The sequence below is a fragment of the Tyto alba genome, unplaced genomic scaffold (assembly GCF_018691265.1).
Source record: "Tyto alba isolate M040663 unplaced genomic scaffold, T.alba_DEE_v4.0 Super-Scaffold_10, whole genome shotgun sequence".
NCBI lineage: Eukaryota > Metazoa > Chordata > Aves > Strigiformes > Tytonidae > Tyto > Tyto alba.
In genome coordinates, this window is record NW_024881262.1 from 6,490,417 (window position 1) to 6,512,037 (window position 21,621).

Sequence of the window (21,621 nt, forward strand, 5' to 3'; positions counted from 1 at the left end):
CCCCTCGCTTTGAAAAACAACTTTACTGCCAGAAAACAAGTTTATTCCAAACCAGGGATGCCACCTGATCCAACAGTGCCATCACTCAGGACCGTCCTTTTCCAGCACGTTGTCCACCTGCCTTTCCCTGCTCTCTTCTTCACCCCCTGGCACGTCAGCACCTCAGCTCCCTCCACACACCAAGCTGCCCTTACCCCAGAACGTGGCAGTGGCTCATCCTAAAAAGCTGGCTCAGCATCACCCAAAAAGCTTACATCAAGTATAACCTCAAATGCATGTGTGGAGGGAAGAAGAGGTGACAGGAGATGCTGCCTAGGGCAGCAGAACAGGGTGTAAGGTGTTCCACCTTGGACCTCCTCCAAATGAAGTTGTTTTTCATCTGGATCACCTTGGAGGCCAGCACCGGTCACGGCGCAGCTCCGCAGCCACGGAGCCAGGTGAGGAGGTGGCAGGCCAAGGCCACCAACGCCGGTGGCTCTGTGGCCACCACCAGCAGCATCTCACCGATGTGGCTCATGCCCCGAGGAAACGAAGCTGCGGCTGTGGCACTCAAAGATACACACCTTGAATCTGCCTACACAGGCCTTCCCTCATCACTGATACTTCACCTCACACTTCTGGACATCTCTCCTTTCCTGTCAAGGTATTTAAAGTGAGCTGGTTCAAACCCAACCTCTTTTCCTAGGGAGAAAAGGCCACACGCTGCCCAGCACAGCACTTCCCGACCAGAGCTGCTGTCTCCATGCTCCGCTCCTCTCCCTCAAGGCTCTCAATAGCAGCCCTGAGGGCTGTGCCGGGCTTGTCATCCCTTTAAACTTCTTTAACCGCTACAACAGTAATAAATTTGATGTTCGCTATGGGCTAGTGCATAAATCCTGAACAATGCAAGCTCTCACGCAGACTTCAAAGAGGTAAGGGCATTAGCTGTTGCCAGAGCATTAAATTTTCATTGCATTTACATCAGGAACTGGATATTGCCTCACCACGTCAAACCTTTTGCAGCACTGGCTTTGGCTGATAACTGCAAACTCTGGAATGGAAAGAGAGAGCTGGAAAAACCTGGCACCGCCTTTGGCAGATGGCTATTTGACTCTTGCAAAAAAATCACACTGCTATTACAAGCAAAGCCCAAAAGTTCAAATGAAAGAGGATGAGAGACCATGTCTAACTAAATCTGTGGAGCTGACAGGTTCCTTTCCTCCTTCCCGGCCTGTTACCTCCACGTTGCTTCCTATGAATATTGCATTCACCCTCCCTGTCCAGGGAAAAGCTCCCATCCGTGCTGCTCCTGCTATCCCCACTGTCCCAAAAACATCTTCCTGCTCCTCTGACAAAGGAGAGCAAAACTAGATGGTACAATGAGGTCAAAATCTGTTGCTGACAGGTCAGTGGCTTGGGCTTGCGGCAACATTGCAATCCCCACAGACCCTTTGTGTTTTCCCTCCCTCTGATCTGCCCACAATTGAAGACAGATTTACAAACAAGCTCAGAAACAAGAAAACTGGCAGCCAGCTTTTCTTCAATCACCCCACAGCCAGGGACAGTCACTGGAGTCTGGATTTTACCTCAGGGCAGTAACTTCTGCCTATAAAGTCCCTACACAGCACCAAAATGGGAATAACACAGGTTTGGTTGTTGGCAAGCCAAAGGATTCAATATCAAGAGAAACAACAACATTGCTCTAATTTTTCTGGATAAAAAAGTTGGTGAAAATTTGAAGGTATCTGCTTATTTCTGAGCTGGACCGTACCACTGAAAGGAGGTGTGAGCACCTGCAGCCCTCTGGTCCAAAACTAATATATTGGACAGGCAAGAGACTGATATTCCTGTGACTGCAAGAAAGGAGAAGCCACACAGGGACACCCCCCTGCATACCCTGGGAGCTCCAGAAAAAGGCAACCAGGAGGAAGGGGGGGCGTTCAAATCCAGGCTCCATGTGTCTTCCCCTCTCCCCACCTCCTGCAGCAGCCAAATCTGAAACCTTCATCAGGAACAGAGCCTGAGCCGCTCACGGACCCACAGCGGGGACTTCAGGGATGCTCAGGGCACTCGTGTCATCTGAGGACCTATGGAAACCGGGCCAGTGTGAGCATCTTCCCTCTGTGCCCAGCAAGATCACAGAGTGGATCCTCTTGGAAACTCTGCTAGGGCACATGGAAAATAAGGAGGTCATGGATGACAGCCAACATGGCTTCAATAAGGGCAAATCGTGCCTGACAAATTTTCTGGCTTTCTACTACAGGGCTACAGCATTGGTGGATAAGGGGAGAGCAACTGATTTCATCTACCTGGACTTGTGCGAAGCATGTGACACTGTCCCACACCACATCCTCGTCTCTACACTGGAGAGACATGGATTTGGCAGATGGACCACGCCGTGGATAAGGAATTGGCTGCGTGGTCGTACTCGAAGAGCTGAAGTGAACAGCTCAGTGTCCAAATGGAGAGCAGCGACGAGTGGCGTTCCTCAGGGGTAAGTACTGGCACCGGTGCTGTTTAACATCACTGTTGGTGACATGGACATGGGATTGAGTGCACCCTCAGCAAGTTTGCTGGTAACACGCTGGGGGACAGGGATGCCATGCAGAGGGACCTGGACAGGCTGGAGAGGTGGGCCTGTGCAAACCTCATGGAGTTCAACAAGGCCAAGGGCAAGGTCCTGCACCTGGGTCAGGGCAATTTCAAGCATAAATCCAGGCTGGGCGAGGAGTGGATTGAGAGCATCCCCGAGGAGAAAGACTCGGGGGTATTAGTGGATGGAAAAACGACTGTGAGCCAGCAATATGCACTCGCAGCCCAGAAAGCCAACTGGGGCTGCACCAAGAGAAGTGTGGCCAGCAGGTCAAGGGAGGGGATTCTCCCCCTCTGCTCTGTTCTCATGTGAGATGCCACCTGCAGTGCTGGGTCCAGCTCTGAGATCCCCAAGAGAAAAAGGACATGGATCTGTTGGAGCGAGTCCAGAGGAGGACGATGTCTGGGGGGCTGGAGCAGCTCCCCCATGAGGCCAGGCTGAGAGAGTTGGGGGGGTTCAGCCTGGAGAAGAGAAGGCTCCGGGGAGACCTTTGAGTGGCCTCCCAGGGCTTAAAGGGGGGACAGGAGAGGTGGGGAGGGACTTTTTATCAGGGGGTGGGGATAGGGAAAGGGGTAATGGTTTTAAACTGAATTAAGGTAGGGTTTACATTAGATGTAAGGCAGAAATTCTTCCCTGTGTGGGTGGTGAGGCGCTGGCCCAGGGTGCCCAGAGCAGCTGTGGCTGCCCCCTCCCTGGAAGGGTTCAAGGCCAGGTTGGACGGGGCTGGGAGCCCCCTGGGCTGGGGGAAGGGGGCCCTGCCCGGGGCAGGGGGGTTGGAACTGGATGATCCTTAAGGTCTTTCCAACCCAAACCTTTCTATGAATCTGGAAGAGACAGCCAAAATTACAGTACGTGCATGCAAAACCATGCCTCGGAGCTCAAGGAGGTCATCCAGAGATCACAACCCCGCTGCAAGCAGCTCAGGGCCAGGGGACCTGCACCCAGGCAGGGTGCACCAGCTGGGCAGAGGAGCCACCCTCAGGGCTTCCACTGTGCTTGGTGCTGCAAATGCGCTTTCCCCACAGTCCTCCCTCATACCAGAAAGGCTGGTACGTTGCAGAGCAACATGTTTTCAGCCTAATATCATACCGTTTTATTTATCTGGCTATATGCAGGGATGGGCCAACCTGACAGGTCTCTAAAAGCTGCAATTCAACATAAATTAGAAATGAGCAAGGTAGTTTCAAATGAATAATTTACAAGACAAACCTGCTCTCTTTTCCCTGTTTATTGCATCACTGAGAACAGTTCCTGATTTCCTGGAACACACCAGTTATTTGAAATGCCCCAACAATGTCGTGACGAGGCTGGTTTTCAAACAGTTCATCCATCACTCAGCATTGGTGTATGCAGCATTTAGCATCACCATTTGAGCTTCATCCCCGCCCCCATGCAACTGAAGGAAAGTTGGACAAAGACATGCTCAGTTTAGTTTCTCCTTTGGGAACCGCTTCCAGTTCTGTAATCAGTAGAACTTAACTTTTTGCTGCAGCAATCCCCATGATTTAGAAGTTGAGGTATATCCTGAGGCTAGAGCATGCTCAGGGGACACAAGCCCCCTCAATTCCATGAGAAAAATTTCCCCAAAAGCTGGTATCACAGACACAGTCAGGGAGGCATTTACAGCCACAGGGAAGCATGATAATGCCTGAAGTGAGATTGTTTCTCAACAAGCTGTAAGCATTGTTTTAGAGGCTGATGTAAAACGCCCGAGATCCATGCCACAAGGCCCCTGTGCTGGCCAACCCTCACACCACACGGGGAGGAGCAGACAATGCCCTGGCAAGCCATAAATCCAGAAAAATGTGTCTTGTTACCCTAAGCTTCCCCAAGAATTGCTGCCATTTGGGTGGACCCCTCTGTATGAAGAGCAAAGGCACGCACTTTTCCTGGCTTTGGTCTAATTGCTCCTATTTCATATATCTTTCATCCACAGACACACACAATTGTTTTGCTGCTTCAGCATAACTATTTTGACTTTGTATTCTTCAACAAGTCCACGCTTCTGCTGGGTAATAGTAGTATTCAATAAACGCACTCAATATAGCTAACAGGGTTTTAAATATAGGTATCTTGGCAGTTATGACTATGAGGAATGATTGTCACAAATGAGACTGTGGGCTGACTGTGCAGAACTGCAGAGGACCCACAGGGCTGAGAGGCTACAGAATAAAATGCAGATGAAGTTCAACGTGGAAAGCAACAGCCCCTAGAATCCACTTAATGCTGGACTCCAGCTGCCCACCACCTGCCTGAATGAGGCATTGGGGGCCTGGTAGACTGCTCTGAGATAAATATCCAGTGGGCAAACTCAACCCATCAGGACTTCCCAAAACATAAAAAACAAATGTTAGGCATTAGAAGGGCAGCAGAAAAACTACCCCAGAAAATTACATTTATACACAGTGTTCCCACATCCTGAGTACTGCATACAGCTTGGTGGTATAAATTAATTCATCTCTACTAGAAGAGTTGTATTATCTTATTGTAACCGAGGATCTGACTACCTATGCTGTGAGTTAAATTAGAGTTTTTCATTTTATAATTTCAAGTTCTGCAGAATGTCTGTTAGGCATGAACAATTCTTGCTGGAATGATGCAAAACAAGCTCTCTTAGGAGAAGGTGAACAGGAGACCATCAACACCCACCTGGACTGTGGCATGAACAGCCTCGGGCACCTGATACTTCAACTCATTAGCAGTTTGCTGAGATTTTGGCAAGAGGAATGGGTAGGACAGGGATCGATACTTGGGCTTCATAATCTGCCCGGGGAAAAAAAGAAAAAAAAAAAATCCTTTAAGATATTGCAACATAGCAGAATAACAAAAAAACCCTAAAATGCACGCCTACAGAGGGCACACAGATGAGGCAGGGACTTTATTTGTTTCCGTGCCCCCAGCAGCGATGCCCACACCCCACCTTGGTGAAGTTCCAGCGCTGGATGAAGTGTCGGGCGACGTCACGCGCCGCTTTGCCGTGCACCACGGAGGAGATGTCGTGCCAGGGCATCCTCGGGGTGGTGTATCTGTCAATGAAGTCTACAGAACAGGAAAACACGTTTGGCCTCCTCAGACAAACCATATCAATGTGGAAAAGCATGGTGTCCCCCTCCTCAAACTGAAGTTTTTGGGACACGACCCCAAGGGTGGTGCAGATGAATTTCGATTTATCATGCAATCGCCCACAGTCCAAGTCCATGGACTGAAACAGCATAGCTGGCCCTAGAATCTCTCAAAGGGAGTTTTGCTGCTTCTTTCTAGCAGCCAAACCAAAATAGCTTCGTTACCTATGGCTCAGAAGCAGGAAAAAATACAGTTTGAGACTGAAAAGATGCAGAACAGGGTTTGGGGGAACATAATGACTTCCAGGATGCAAAGGCACTTACCAGCAAAAGGTTTGTCAAGTTGAACCCAGTCTTTAAAGACAAAGTTGCAATAGTCTTTTCCATGCCAGAACCTGGTTTCCCCAAGCAGCTCACCGACACCCGTCTTCAAGCTGCGGATGGATCCTTTATCTGTCACAGGCAAACAAGATAGCAAAAACTCATGCTCCAAAGTCAGGGCTGCCCATCACTCACCACTGCCATGGTTAAGCATTGGTGGGACTTGCCTGTCCCAGTTGGCTGACCTATTTTCTCCCTAGTCTTCCTGTTGCTTTCAAATGATGCATATTAGGTTTTTTTCTTCTCTATTTCAGTATTTGTTGGAGAGGTAATATATAGAAGTCTGTTATGGAAACAAAAATCGGATGCTGAATTCTCTCTACGTTGGACTGAAAAAAAAATCACCCAATAATCTTTTGTCTTTCCACAGTCCTATGATATATAAATATTACCATGTGTCAGTCCACTCCCAGCAGTGACTGACCTTAGTGGATCCTGGGTACAGGAACATCACATGCATCTTCTTCTTAATATATTTTACAATACTAACGAACTAGTTCCAACTTCTCTGATAGAAGGTTTATTATTTTGCCTCTCTAGCAGAGTATATCTCATCTAACAAAAGCTAGTCTCTATTAACTAGAATGAGGTCATTAAAGAGCTCATGTTCCCTCATTAAGTACTGTGGGGCTCGTTTGTTTGATTTTGTATTTCCAAATAACAATATCAACTTTTGATACAATTTTACATCTTGAACAAATGTATCCCAAATTCCAAACTGATGGTGATTAAAAATGCTCCAAAATATTGTAGACAGGGATATTCCCTCCTAGCGGGAACCCTTTTCTAGAGCACATATTTTGGACTCAGAGTGAGCTCTTTCCTCTCTCCTAAGAAAACCAAAAATGTTGGCCTGGGCCATAAACATTTAACTAGCATTACTTCCTGATCCTGAAAGCAGCCTTCAGCGACTGTACCAAATATCAGTACGATAATTACACAGTAACATGCCACCAGCAGAAGCCTTCTCCTAACCCAACCACATCACCAGGCAACCACGAAAACTCCTTTAACACAAAACCCCCCCTTTCAACATTCAACAAAATACACATGGGCAGCAATGCAACAAGACCAGTTTGCATGAAGCAAGCCCTGCCAGCACTGCCGTAACCCCACCGAGCCGAGCTGAGCCAAGCCATGCCAAAAATGCCATGCAGCAGGGATGCACCACAGCTGCCTCGGGAAGACTGAGCTTCTAGTGAGAGTCCAGGTGGAGCTGGGGAATCGCTGACTCAGCATGCTCAAATGGGAACGGGTGGGACACGCCATCCAGCCCAAACCCAGTTCACGCACCGGGCTATGATGACTGCACACTGACTCATGAATGAGCATGAGGTGACCACAGGGGAGACCACACATCCTTTCCATGAAGCAAATGCATCTCTTCCTTGTTACCTGCCACACTTTATAACCAATATCTTATGACTGGCAATTAACGCCTTAGAGGAAGACATTAGCAAGAGGAAGACGTTGAAGAACTGCTCCTCACCCCGCACCAAAACTCAAAGGCATCTTGATGAGGTACCATACTTAAAAATGCCCTTTCAACATCAGTCCAGAGATCAGAACAGCTCAGTGCTCATAACCACCCAAGTCCTTTCTCAATCAAGTATGCTTTTAGTGATTTTAATAAAGGACAAAAGGGGTGGCCCCCCAAGTCTTCATCCAAACAGAGATCGGGCAGCAGCCACTTTGCTGTTTCCTCTTTCTGCTTGCATTTGTCTTCCTGCATCAGGCTTATTTTAAAATAATTAGTGCAAAAGTTCCCAATTCCACTAAGAAGCCCCTTCCTTCACAGGAAGAGAACTGCTAAAATAATATGTCAGAATCAGACCTATTTCCTTAACTGTTCCCTGCTGTCATTATTGCAAATTTCTTTGGGTTTTTTTCGTTGTTGTTGTGGGGTGGGTTTATTGTTTTGGGGGGCTTTGGTTGGTTGGGGTTTTTCTCCCTCATTTTTATTTATTTATGCTGCAGTTTTCGAAACTTCTGGAGAAGGTTCTTCAGCCAGGATGTCCTGAGAGGGGTGCTAAGGATGCCATGAGAACAAGAAGCAGTGAAGGCCGATCCTGGCACCCAACCTAACTCTCACCATTGTTACAGTGCAAAAACATTGGCAGCTAAAGCCTGAAGGGGTCTGCACCTCTGCCTTCCCTCACTTACCCTCCCGAGGCTCAGCAAGCCCCTGTTTGGAATCACTGTGGTGATGGAACATTTTCAGATGGGGCCTTAAACTCTGGATTATATTCGGTTGACTTCTAGTGGTGTTACAGTAACCTGCAGAAAGTCAAGATGCTCTATTTATGACAAAAACACAGGTCCACTTCTGCCAGAGTGGTGCCTGATCCTGTCTGAAGACACTTTACATGACAGGATCTCAGGAAAGACACCAATTTGCCAAAACTACAAGTGATCAGCAGGCAAAGGACCAAATTCAAGACCTGGTTTTAAACCAAACATGTCCTCAGCTGACCACAACCAAGGCAAACGATGCTCCAGCAAGTCTTCCTCTGCAATGAGTGATGGAAACTCAAATAAGTTCTCATCATGACCAATATACAGCTTCAGGAGCTGAGGACTTCAAGAACTGATTTTAGGAGGGACTCCATGCTAGAACAGATGTCAAGCCTATCCTTATAAGTTTAGCTTTAAAGCTGTTTTTAATGTGGGGAATTAAAAGCTGCATACAAATATTCAACTGTTGAATAGTCTTTCCTCTGTAGTAAGTAGGTAAATTGGGAATATTTCCATTTAAGTGAACCATTTAAACCTGAGTAACACTATGAGAGGGGATAATCACATTCAGAAACTGTTTTGCTTGTTACAATATATACAAGTTGAAAAAGGAAAGATTTGATTCTCCCTTGCAGAACAAGTTTCCAGCAGTAAAAACATTAAGTATCACGTATGCTGTATCATGTCCTCTGAAAGCTCATGACAATTGCTAATTAACTAAATGCAAATCCACTTAAAACTTTTCTAGTATGTTTTGCAGTGACACAGATTTACATATTGACTACACATAGTTATTATTCTGATAGTTAAGAAATTCATCAACTTCCCTTCCTCACAAAGAACACATTACCCTAGAAATTATGTGAATCTGCATGTACGCCCACCCACCCACCTCCACACATGCTTTATATATGTTGTTTATTTGAAAAACATTACTTACTTGATTCACTGTCTATGCTGCTGACGCTGTCAGCGTGGTGCATGCTGTGTTTATGGAGATGCTTGTAAATACTGAACCTTGAAAACTTTTTGGGTTTTCCTACTCCTTTCATTTTTGATGTGTCTGCGGCATCATCAGCGTTTCTCTGGAACAAGTGGCTTTCTGGGGACAGAGCTTGAGACTGCAGGGGGACACATTCAGACGACTCTGCTGCAGACTTAAAAGACACAGGAGGTTGTTGCAGGTGATGTACGGACAGGTTCCCCTTTAATTACAGATTAGCATGCCTATCAATGCACAGAAACAACCACGAGCCAAACACTGCTCCATGACAAAGACACACTTCGGTGGGAACTACAAACGCTTTTGAGAGAGTCTGTACCGAGGAGGCACTTGACAGGAAAACCCTGTAATACTAGCAGTATTTGATTCTCTAAATCTATTCTGGATTATTACTCCCCTTGAAATTCGCATAAATTTAGACCTCTTTTTATTACAAACGTAGCCTCCAAATTGTGACCGCTGCTCCAAGCTCCAGGAGAAACCTAGCTGCTCACCTCCATGCCCAGGCAAGGGCTGGTCAAGATCTAGCCCTGAAGAGTCTTCCAGTGCTCAGACACTTCCTCCTTCTCACTCCTTTTCAAACCTCCTAAACCCAACCCAGCTTGCACGTCCCCACCGCAAACCCGACGCGCAGGCGTTGAGCACGGCCACCAGCTGGAACAGCCTCACTTACTGCCAGGTTGGTCGCCGACACCGACTTGGCCGCTGCCACTCGTTTCACGCTGCCCACGTCGGTCAGGCGGTGCTCGTCGTCATCCCACCTGCCGTACGCCAAGTCAATGCCGCCCACAAACGCCACGGACTGGTCAACAATGACGAGCTTCTCGTGGTGGGCCCAGAGGTACACGGAGGAGGACACGTGGTCTGGGTGTCTCATCACCTGGGGGGAACACCAGAACTCAACCTCAGCATCACTGCCCAATTTACATACCTCTAGCCAGAAAGCTGCTCGGATTGTTGGTTTTCTCCTTTTTCTTTTTCTTTTTTTTCGGGGCTACTCAGGATGATGGGGAAACACTGGAGTTTTTAGAAGATGCCTCCACACAGATTGCTGTAATTACTGGAGCTAGACGACACCCCCCATGTCGGGCTCAGCCTTACTGGCAAGCAGGTGCTTCCCCATGACACGGGTATTTCCGAACCGCAACGGTTACTGATTTTGGGATAGGTCGCACTTACAACAACAGAGTTCGTAAGAGGACCATAGCCAAGGAAACTGTTTCAATGAATAAAATCACGCTTTCAGTAGAGCTATAAGAGCTGAGCTTTCAAACACCAAGTCTGCTCTAAAAGAAAACAACATATTGGTGATCTGACTCACTTCTCATTTTACTTACGTAGTGGCAACAACTAAAGAAGTTGGCTGTTTTTTTCCCCATTTAAAATCAGCAAGTTGTTTGACATTTGTTTATGAGATTCTTTTTGATATGTGTTTCTGGCAAAGTAATTTCTATATCTTAGCATACATTATATAGTTTTGTTTTTTAATTCTAGAGGAGAGCCACTAGACCAGCTTCCTGGGGAAAAAGCTAGTTTCACTTGGCTGCTCCCCAAACCTGTTACACAGTTGGCACGTATCTTCCAGTTACACCTTCCAGTCTTGCCACAACAATGATGGTGAATGGATGCTTCCCTTCACCGTGACAACCGATCAAGTGACAAAAAAATCTATTAATCTAGAAGTTTGTTAGCCACCCTGACCTATAACATGTATCTTATTGCTCATTAAAATACATATGCCTCTAATTTCAAGAGACTGGATCTAGCCTTATCTATTGGTTCACGTATCACAACTCATTTTCTTGGTGGCAAAGCAGCACAGGACAGCGCAATGCTGTTCATTTATGATGGGAACGTAAACATCCAGTGCCCATTCCCACCATCTATATATGAACAGAAATGCTGAAATGAGACAACGTTCTCAAATTGTAATTTTCCATTTGATGTAACCCCACTAACTTGTCACATGAAATAAGTTTCTTGTGAATTAGATGAATAGTTGCTTTGGCAAGTCTAAACTAAGCAATTTTATGTTCAATTATAACCAAAAGAAATTAAGTTGCCAGATGTAGTAATCACTGTATGGGTGATTTTCAGACTACTTCCACTGCAATGGTGGGTATCGCTGTTCTTCTAGTTCACACCTAAATACACCGAGGGTCAGCACTAGCTATCAAGAACAAATGAATGCAAATGACCTTCATACAACTGCCCGACGTACAATTACCTTAATGTTTGGATGGAGGTGCATGAGTGTCCGCTTGCTATATTCACTGTTGATCCCTAGGGCAAGCTCCACCTCTTTGTATAGCATAACAAAAATTCTCACTCCTTGTTGCTGTCATAAATGAAAAGAAACACATGGTACGCGGGTATGTCAATGGATACAGTCCATTTCCAAAGCGAGCAAAAGCTAAGAGGCAGTCAGCATGTTGTGCCTGCAAGCAGAAATGCAGACTGAGATTACTTGTTCTTGGTGTCGCTCTTGCAGGTCCACCACGGTGACCCCACAGTGTGGAAGGGCACACACTGATCAGGAAAGCTCTTCAGCTTCCCGAGGAGGGCTCGGTACCTGGATTCACGTGTGAAGAGCTGAGCTTAACCAAAGCCCATCAACAGGCTGTCCTCACAGCAGTCCCTTTCAAACATCCTTTGAGGTAAGATTTTGCAAAGGTGATTCACTCCACATACAATCGTGTTGCTCACAGACACTGTAGTTAATTTTTCTACGGCTTCATGTTGCCCTGAGGTTTGCCCACAGTTAAAAGCCTTTGCAGGACAATGATACCAGTGCGGTCATATGGACATCCCTCTCCTAAAGGAGATGCAACCAGCTCAACACCAGCAAACAGGTTCTTCCCGCGGGTAGCTCCTGGAATACACTGAACAGTGCTCAAAGGATGGTGCTTTTTGTGACCTGAATGGTATCCACAGGAGGGATTCTAAGGACACTTGTGAAAGCACTTTCAAAACATTCAAGTACTTTCCAAACCTTGGCAGATGCTGGTCACACACTGGGACACCTTCCGTTGCCATAAATCAGCATGGTTTAAAATCTTGCAGTGGAGTTTGGCAGCTTAAACTTGGGATGTAAACTTTCCACAGCCTGCTGCCATAAAGCTGCTACTGAGAGCTCAGGCAGTTGTGCGTGATACTCTGCTCTCTGCTGCACCCAGAGAAGTCCAAGGTAGCCCTGTACATACAGAAGGGACAGCCTTACCCCTATACCTAGACACCAGCTTGCTGACTGCCCTCTCAAATCAAAGAAATGCCACTAGTGAAAGAGCAGGCAAGGATTTCCAGGAACTAACCTTAAAACACTCCTCACTCTCACAAGGTATTTATAGCCATAGGAAAATCCATGTCAACATGACAACCAAAGCCAAATTCTTCTACCCAGTGAGCATGCCTCTTGGCCACGTTTCACCTGCCAGGAAATAAGACTACTTCCAAATCAACATGAATCAGACACAAAAAAACTCTTTTTTTTTTTTTTTTTCTAGGCATGTGGAAGGGTGAGGACTGTGATGACAACTGCGAGTCAAAGACTATTTCAGCATGTTCACCTGGACTCCTGCCCTTCTACCACACCAAGAGTTCAAGAGACTTCCCCAGCCATGCTTCCCTTCCTGACTCACCGCTCACACGGTGCAAACTACCATTTCTAGCATCGGTGTTATCACAGGTTGGGTGAACAACTGAAGTACAGCCCACGTCCACGAACACCTCACACTCAGCCTCTCTGCCTGCCTTGCCTGGCTCCATGAAACATGTTCTCTACAGTCTGGATGCAGACGTGCTATTGGAAAGCAGAGGGCAACCAGCAACAAAATAAACTGTTTTCTGAGAGGAAAGCGCTTAAAGAAAAGAGAAACAGAGCTAGTAGTTGTAGTTGCTCATATCTCAAAGAGCTCCACAGGGAAGGAGAGCATGCAACAGCACAGAGTTTTGCATGGCAATCCTGACCGGGAGTGGCAGAAAGGGCTCTGGGTCAACATCAGGTCTGAGCTTTTCTATTCAGGAGGAACAGCAGAGGAGAAATTAAAACAGAGGGAAAAAAGCCTTATCAAGTTCATACAAGCATTTGCTTACTGAACGTAAGCATTTATTAACTCGGATAACATGGCAATGCAAATAGAAGTCCAACTCTCCAAGTCATGTTTATCACCTCCTTGTAAACAAGTTGAACACCACAGTCCAGCTCTGGGGAAGGTGATGGTGCTTGTGTTTGTGCACTTCTTTTTTCATGCTTTGCTGAAGCCCTTTCCCCACAGCAATATACCAGGACCCTCATAACCAGAGCCTCCACTGAGAAAGGACAGGCAGAGAGGACACAGCTGATCTGCCTCATCTTAGTGGCCACAAGAACCATGAGAATACAGAAAAGGATTGGTAGGAACAAAGAAAACCAGGAGACATACAGGTAGTAAGAGACAGCTACCAAAAAAATAAATCCTTTTCTAATCCTATAACTTATCATTAGAAATATTAAGAATAATAAAAAACCACAAAAAACGTTCAGGCTTTGGCCTTTCTTATATGCTCCACTAAAATTTATTATTACCAATGGTAGCAGTGGTGAAAGAACTATAGAATGAAGAGCTTTGGGCAGCATGGCCTGGGCAGGACAAAGGCAAGAGGGGCTCCAACAGGGGTAATGGGGTTGGGAGACAGTAGGATGATGTTTAGTGTCAACAGGCACTTCTTTACTACAGCAAGGAATGATGGGTGAATAGCAAGAACATCAGTTCTTCGATGTTCAGTTGTAGCAAGGACCTATGCAATGTATCAAGTATGGAAAACCCAGTGAGACTATCGTGAGATAGCATGAACCTCTGGATGATACCAAGTGACTTTTTGCTAATGACATCTGGATTTTCTTGGCAGACTGATGGTACCTTTCACAGCTTCGGCTCCGGAAGCTTTAGCACAGACATACAATACATGGTGATGACAGACAGGATCTGCACAACGCAGTAACAGCCAAACTACCTACCAAGAGCCATCACGAAGTGTTTAGTGGTTCCTGTACCTCTAAATTACATATGCCGTAAGGAGGGCACCTGACAGCAACAGCTCCTTGACCCCACCAGGAGCTGGGGTGGCCGTAATGCCAAGGCTGAAGTGACCCAAACCGGAGGACTCGAAGGGGCTGTCAGAGGATCTACTCTTCTGCCTCCAAGCTCTTTCAAACCCAAACAGGGGGAGCAAATTAAAAACACACCGTTTTCCAAGGCCATCTGAAATAAGGCTTGGCCAGCTTAAATTCTCATCCCTACCAAAATAAACAGTGCAAATGCTCCAGTCCCAGTATGACCCTGTAACTGGGTGGGCACACGAGGTTTTCTGCAGGGTGAAGGTTGCAGCTGGAGCTCACTTACAGCTTTCCGCTTGAGGATGCAGTCCAGCCGCCAGCGATTTCCTTCCACAACGGGTCGTTTCATGAAGATTTCTGGGCTCAGCCTAAGAAAATAAAGGGGTGGAAAAAACACAGCATATGTAATCGGCAAACAAAGCATTGGCCTAAATAATCAACTTGGGAAGCAAAGAAATCAAAATTTATACAACGCGGATGTGAAGGCTCAGGTCCCAGGGTGATGCACTCTCCAACATCATGCTCTTTGTTTTTTAATAACAGAGCATTACAGAGGGCAAGGGATGTGTCCAGCACATTCATCTTAGTATTCAACAACTCATGAGACCAAGTTCAACAGTCATGTATAAATGGGGAAAATTGTACTCTATCTATGAAAGAAAGATGCAACAAAAGAAAACTCCAAGGTACATTTGAAAGAAATGTGTAGGCATAAAAAAAAAGAGTGGGATTTCAGTTTTCCTATTACTTAGGCTGAGCAGCATGGATTTGTGCTGAATTTTCCTTGCTGCTTAAAGACAAAGCAATATGATCTCTCAATAAGAGGTTTTATTGATTCATATCTTTAAGGATTATAAGGAATAATTAAGCAATCTCACCTAACTCCTGCAAAGCAATGACAGAATTTCATTCCTTTAATTTTGTACCAAGCATGGGAATTTGTGCTTGGATAAAGCATATTGCTATATCCTAAAAACATGTTTCTGACAACAGCATTTTTATGTTCAACTCGAGTTTCAGATAAGATTTCGAATTCCAAGATACATTAACAATTGTCTGCATAAAACATTAAGAGGCAAGGGGTCTGAAATGCAATGCTCTTGCACTGCTACCTGATGTTGCACATGGGGATCAAGTACCACTGGGTTTATCTGTGGTCACGTTAGGAAACAGGTTTACCTCAGTAAATACTAACACTGTATTTAGTTTTCTCATTATCTTGCCACCTAAGGACTAATCTTCCCAGCTCCTGTGGGCAGTGGATTAGCAGCAAAAGGCTCATTTTACCGAGGGAGAAAGAGAAGCACAGAGATGTGCCCAAGGTTAAAGAGGACATCTGAGCCGTGGCTTGGGAGCCTGCCCTACCATCCCATCCCCAAGGTCCATGCTGGCTCAGCCAGAGTAACCTCCACAAAGGCAAGGCACAGGCAGCTGCCACCAGCATCCTGCTGAGAAACTCTGCCCGAGTCCGTGAGAGCACCCCTTTTCTGCCTCAAGCAGGAACCAGAGCACTGCATGAACTTATTGAATTGCTAGTTAAAAAGTAGGCAGAGTCAGGTCCTCTGGCAGTGGGCAACACAGCTGAGAAGGGGCAACAGAACTCCCCCTCCATTGTCTGTCCCATTTAAATGCAGAGCAAAATCACAAGCCCCCCCAGATGCTCTCCTCGCTGGCATCAGGCTTCCCGAGACAGGGAGGAGCAGAAAGGAGGATCCCGTGCAAAGAGCACTGCTGGAGGTGTTTGAGCATCCAAGTTCCCTTATACACTGAAAGACATTCATGCCTCTTGGGTTTGCAGCGATTTACAGTCCTGAAGAGCACCTCGAGCCATAACATTTGCAATTCAGGTGGTGCCTTCACGCAGTTTCAGGCCTTTCCTTGGAAGGATACAACGAAGCTGTTGATTTCAAGCATGCGCTTTTGCTGCCAAACCCTCCTGAAAAGGCCTTTGAACACAACACAAGGAGATGTTTGGGTGTGCTGCCAAACCATCTGGCCGCACGGCTAGCTGCCATGCTGTAGGGCCTCCAAACAGTGCCGCATTGTCGGGAACATCCCAAGAGAGACGGCAGGTCAGCATCTAAATATGTAAGTACAAACCACCAATCTGTGATGAAAATTTCTTCCTTCGCGGCTTCCATGGCATTTGCAACATCTTCAAAGTACCACTTGGCATTTACATACCTGTAAAAGCAAACACAGCACATAGATCTAGGCTTCCTCCCCCTCCACTGAACAAGGTCCATAGCTGAAGCCCAGTGGGGTTCTGTGTTAATGACATTTATGTTCTCTTCTCAAATGCAGACACAAACCTGATTTCAAGAATTAGGTCAACACGCAGGGAGAATTTCATGCTGTTATTAGTAGCTTCGTGAAACGGCACAATAAGAGATTAAGTGCCACTTCTGCCAATCACACACAATATTCTTTGGTTGTGCTTGATACTCGAGCTGGGTTTGGCTCTCAGGAAAAGATGGTGGAGTGGTGTTTGCTTTGATTTACGGAAACTATTTGGGCAGTGGTTGCTGCAAGGCAGAAGCTGCAGTGAGAGCACAACGAGGCGCTTCCATCTATGATCAATTTTTTGAGGTGCTTATGGGAATGGATTAGTGCAATCAAGTCACACTACAGACAGGAGGATTTCTCTTTGGGGCTGCTGTGTGCATAAAGCCCAAGCACCCTTAGACTATACACAGATTTGCATTTGTCGACTCTCTTTCACCGCAAAGCCAATCTGAAAGGTCTGAACCTGATGCTGCTCTTCAACTAGATGACATTTGCATCTGAACCCATCTCTGGTGCCTGGAAGGGCAACGCTACAGCTACAGAATGAGAATCAGCCTTACAAATGCGATGAGCAGGACATATCTCGCGCTACAGAGCACGAAGGATGTGACCAGACCATGGGCTGCAGAGGAGCACAGGCAGGACAGGCTGCAGCACAGCTGCTTTGGGATGGAGCTACGGAGAAGGGAGTAGCCAGCGAGGCAGACCTTTTCAACAGCACCTGCATTACTGTGGCCTTACAACCCGGAGCCCAAAGACCTAAACCCTTAGGAAACAGCATTCCCAGAATCAGAAACTGGGATAAAATCGAAGCTGGGAATATCTTGATGAAAGAGTAGTTCTGGCTTTAACTCATAAGCATCCTCCCACTTGTGCATCAGGATACCGTTTTTATCATTATGGTAATAAATACCCAACGCGTTCAAATTCAACCGAACCTGGAAAGCTTCCTTTTTTCCCACCCCCCCCCTTCACTAACGATTGCCAGTCCCTACCGCCACCGAAGGCTACCAGCTCCGTCCCTCAGGGCGGGGGGCCGGGGCAGGCGGCGTGTGCCGCAGGTAACAGCGCCCCAAGCCCCGCCGCCGTCCTCACCACTTGGCCAGCGTGTCCTCCTGCACGGCTGCGTACGAGCCGAAGCGGTGCTCCGTCAGGAAGTCCTTGCCGTGCTTCCGAACGAACTCGTCTATGCCCTGCCTCCACCACTGGGCATGTCGGTAGCTGTTACACTTCAAAATCAGCGACCTGGAAAACAGACGCTGCATGGGGCAAGGGGCCCGAGCCCCGTATATTTCATCGGGCTGCTCCTCGCCGTCTGCACACGTCGGCAAGTGCACCTGTATCAGTCATATTTTATTTCAGTGAAAAGGAAGGGCTTTGCTGTTTTGTTTGCAATTTAACACGTTGGCACTGAGCTGCTCTGAGTGACTATCACAGTATCACACTGCCAAGAATCAAAAAAACCCCCCGAAACAATGCAGATTTATATTAACAGCATCAGCTTCACTCTGAGGAGAGCTGGACCTAGCCGATGCAGCATTTTTTAAAAGATTAACGTATACTGTATGCTGCCATAAAACCATTATAAATACTTCTTTATCCCAACGAGCACATCTTTTGGGTGATATGCCGGTTGGAATGTAGAAGAACACGTCCCTGCTTGCAGCACAAAAGAACAAAGCGCCTAGAAAATTACCGTAAGCAATTGCTGCAAAAATAGACCGTGGAACTCAACGTGTACCATGGCTCAAGCAATAACCGCAAGGATGGACAAACAGCAGCTGTGGCTCCAAATGCCTCATTAAGACATCGGAAACGATGAGCATTACAGGCCAAATCCCCAGCAGGTATAAACACAGCAGCAGCTGCCCCGGCGGGAAGCTGAGCTGCACCACATCAGCCCAGCGCCCCTCATTAACCCCTCCTGGAGAGGGGCATCGATTCTTCCTTAAAAAAGCAAAAGCAAATTAAAACCAGGATAAATAAAGTCCGTATTTCTTACCTAGAGAGATTGTCGATCTGCAACCCGTATTTAGTTTCTGTTTCTTTCTGGCCTATCTTAATGTTGAACTCCTTATCTACCAGCAGGACAAAGGCAATGGCCCCTGAGTCTGGCTTCATGTACAGCAGGAAAGAGTCCTTCACCACCAGCCACCTGTACGGGCACAGCAACCACGTAACTTGTATTTCACCCATGTTAGTCTTAAAAAGTTGAGCCGTAAAAAAAAAAAAGCTAATAAAATGTAAAAGTGCTTCCTTCAAAACACATGCAAATCATTTATCAGGGAAAGGAAAGCATTCAGCTAAATGGTAAAATTTCTTCCCAGGGTATGGTTTTCTCGAGCAGAAAAGTGCCTATTCTATGAACTTGGGTAATGAGTTTGAATTCAATGTTCATAGTTATTTGCATGCCTCCTTTTTACAGAAGTCTTTGAAAATACAGCTTTTCTTGTCTAACTAAATCAATGAGAACCTCCCTTCCCACAAACCTCCCAGCCACGTGCCCCAGCACTGGGACAAGGTGCAACAAGGATTCCTCCATCTCATATTTTTATTCAGCTTGTATGCTACACAGGAGTTACTTGACATTTCCAACATTAATTATGATGCTAGGATCACTTTCACTCCTATCAAAATATATGAACGAGGCATTTTGGAAAGCTTTTATTGCCAAGCAACAGGCACTCTGTTAGAAACACATGATGAGAGATGACCGGCAGGTTTTACATAAACACCGTAACCTGAAAGCAACTCTGGGAAAAACCACATTTTTTACTGTGAATGACATTTCTAATTTTTTCTCCCCCTGCAGCGTATCTGAGGTAACCAGCCCCCTCTGTCCCACACAGGTCTCCACCACCAGACCTTTGCCTCATTCCTCTCCACACTGAGAAACACACAAAGCAATAGAAAATACCAAAAAAAATCTGTTCGTTCTTGTATCTTGATTAACAGCCCCAGCTCCTCATCTACTTCCAGATCCCCTCATTTTTTCTTATTTTTTTTTTAAGGGCCTTGAAAGAGTTATCCCAGTACCACCTCTCACTTGGTGCCAAAATACTCTCCTCTCCCTATTTGGCCCACAACTTCACTCCCAAACGTCACACAGGGTACGTTTCCAAGCGTTCCCCTTTCTGTTTTTCCCAGGCAGCTCTACATGCCTGAGAAATCCTGCCCGTGCCCGTTCATGGCACCACGCCACTGTCTTCCTCCATGTCCCTTTCCACAGCCCCTGTGCCCATAACACACCCAACCCAGTATAATAAGTGCAATGAATTTGGGGTATAGAAAACCCAATGCCCGCAGCAAAGCTGCTGTGGGAAAAGCCTGGTCGTGGTCTGCCCCATGCTCAGGGGGAGCTCTGCCCCCAGCCTGACATGTCCCAAAATCCTCCACTTCAGTAACCCTCTCTGGGAAATATTACTGTTATTTGCTTATTTATTGATGCTTGTGCTGCCAGTCCCAGGCCATGGCAGGGATTTGGTGCCCCTCTTGTGTTACTCGGCACACAAGCCCACTCAAACAGTTCTCCCATCCCCTTTTTAGGCTCTAAAGGAAAACTGAGATCCATCAGAGCTGAATGGGCTCCTGTCCCCACTAAAGCCTGAGCTCTGCAAAACATAGGGAAGAGTCAACTAAAGGGTATCAAGAGGAAAAAAGCATATTTTTTTTTTCATAAAAGAGAAAAAAGAATTCGAGACAATTCAATTATTCTGTAAAATTACATTAAGAAATGGAAAAACTATGAAGAAATAGGATTGCTTCTTCACAGGAATGCAGAAAGATTTTGTTGGAAAACAGAATTTTTTAAGATAAACCTAATGGCAGCCCATTGGCAATGCTAAAATCCAAAGGTGTATAATGCTTGGGGAAGCTCTTGCAGACCATGCAATTGTTGCTTTAAGATGGATACGTGCTATTTGGATTTTCAAAAGGAAATATTTGTCCAGGAAGAGCAAACTCCAGAAAATACCCCTTGCATTTTTTGAATGCTAGCTGGTAACATACACACACCTCCATAGCACACGTCTCCCCACGCTGCAGCCCCAGGAAACGCCAAGATCTAACACAGAAGGTAAAGGGTTGGGGAGAGTAAGTTACATCTGTCTGCAGCAGGAAGGGACATGGGAACAGTCTGGCTTGTGAAACTCCCATGAAAACACTGGCATTTGAGCAAATGCAGTGATAATGAAGAGGAGATATTTTTAATTCCAAGGTTAATTGCACCAAACAGAGCTTCTTACTGTTGCAGGTCATGTCTGATTTAATCCAGCTCCAAAGCAGTCCAGATAATGTTTCAATTATTGTCTTTTTGTAAATTGAGAAAGGGAAGCTCAGAAAACCAGGATGCAATCTGGCCGGGGCAGTGTCACCAGCCACGTCCCCTCCCGAAGGCACGGAGCCCCTGGGCACTCCTGCAGCAGGAAAAGCTGGGCACAGACCAGGGGATTATTGCAGTTTCTCCCAGCTTGGGGCTGTAGGAAATCCCAGTTTTTCTCTGGAGCAACATGTCCCTTCTATGAACTTCAAAACCAATGGAAAAAAAAAAAAAAAATCATCCTCCACACAGGAGGGTAAAGGGGGAATAGCCTATGGACCCTTTTGACCTGAAAATCTGTGGCTTTTGTAAAAAAGCAAGAATCTCCCATATAGACTTTTTCGGAAAAAAAGACACATTAAGATTTTTGTATGTGTGCCCGAGGAGCACGTAGCATCGCCACCTTCGCCCCTCCCAGCAGTACCTTTTGGACCATCGGTAGCACATCCTTCCCTGGCCGCAGCAGTTCAGGCCAGGTATGCGGTGGCCCCCCGAGCGCTTCATGATGAACCCTTCTCTGCAAGGACAGAAACACGGTCAGGGTGGGTGGCACGACTCACCTGGATGTGCAGGGGGGGCTCTCGGGTGGGGAGGATGCTTGCTGAACCCCCCAGCCCCTGTGCCCAGCGACAGCTCCTGCCGCCTCCAGCCATCCCCAAACAGCCTCTG

General features: G+C 46.5%; 1 protein-coding gene across 5 annotated transcripts in view; it reads right to left on the reverse strand.

Annotated features, from left to right (window-relative positions):
- Positions 1-21,621, reverse strand: part of PLD1 (phospholipase D1) — an 80,255-nt gene that overhangs the window by 17,959 nt on the left and 40,675 nt on the right. For 4 of the 5 annotated variants that reach the window (XM_032981924.2, XM_032981946.2, XM_032981940.2 and 1 more), the window contains exons 8-19: positions 21,377-21,469; positions 18,637-18,789; positions 17,730-17,879; positions 16,449-16,532; positions 14,635-14,716; positions 11,481-11,591; positions 9,927-10,133; positions 9,191-9,407; positions 8,179-8,292; positions 5,959-6,087; positions 5,493-5,611; positions 5,222-5,335 (exon numbers count right to left, since the gene is read on the reverse strand). In XM_032981924.2, coding sequence (XP_032837815.1) covers positions 5,222-5,335; positions 5,493-5,611; positions 5,959-6,087; positions 8,179-8,292; positions 9,191-9,407; positions 9,927-10,133; positions 11,481-11,591; positions 14,635-14,716; positions 16,449-16,532; positions 17,730-17,879; positions 18,637-18,789; positions 21,377-21,469 — 1,573 coding nt within the window. The remainder of the gene's footprint in view (positions 1-5,221; positions 5,336-5,492; positions 5,612-5,958; positions 6,088-8,178; positions 8,293-9,190; positions 9,408-9,926; positions 10,134-11,480; positions 11,592-14,634; positions 14,717-16,448; positions 16,533-17,729; positions 17,880-18,636; positions 18,790-21,376; positions 21,470-21,621) is intronic. The other variant, XM_032981952.2, reaches the window with a different exon arrangement.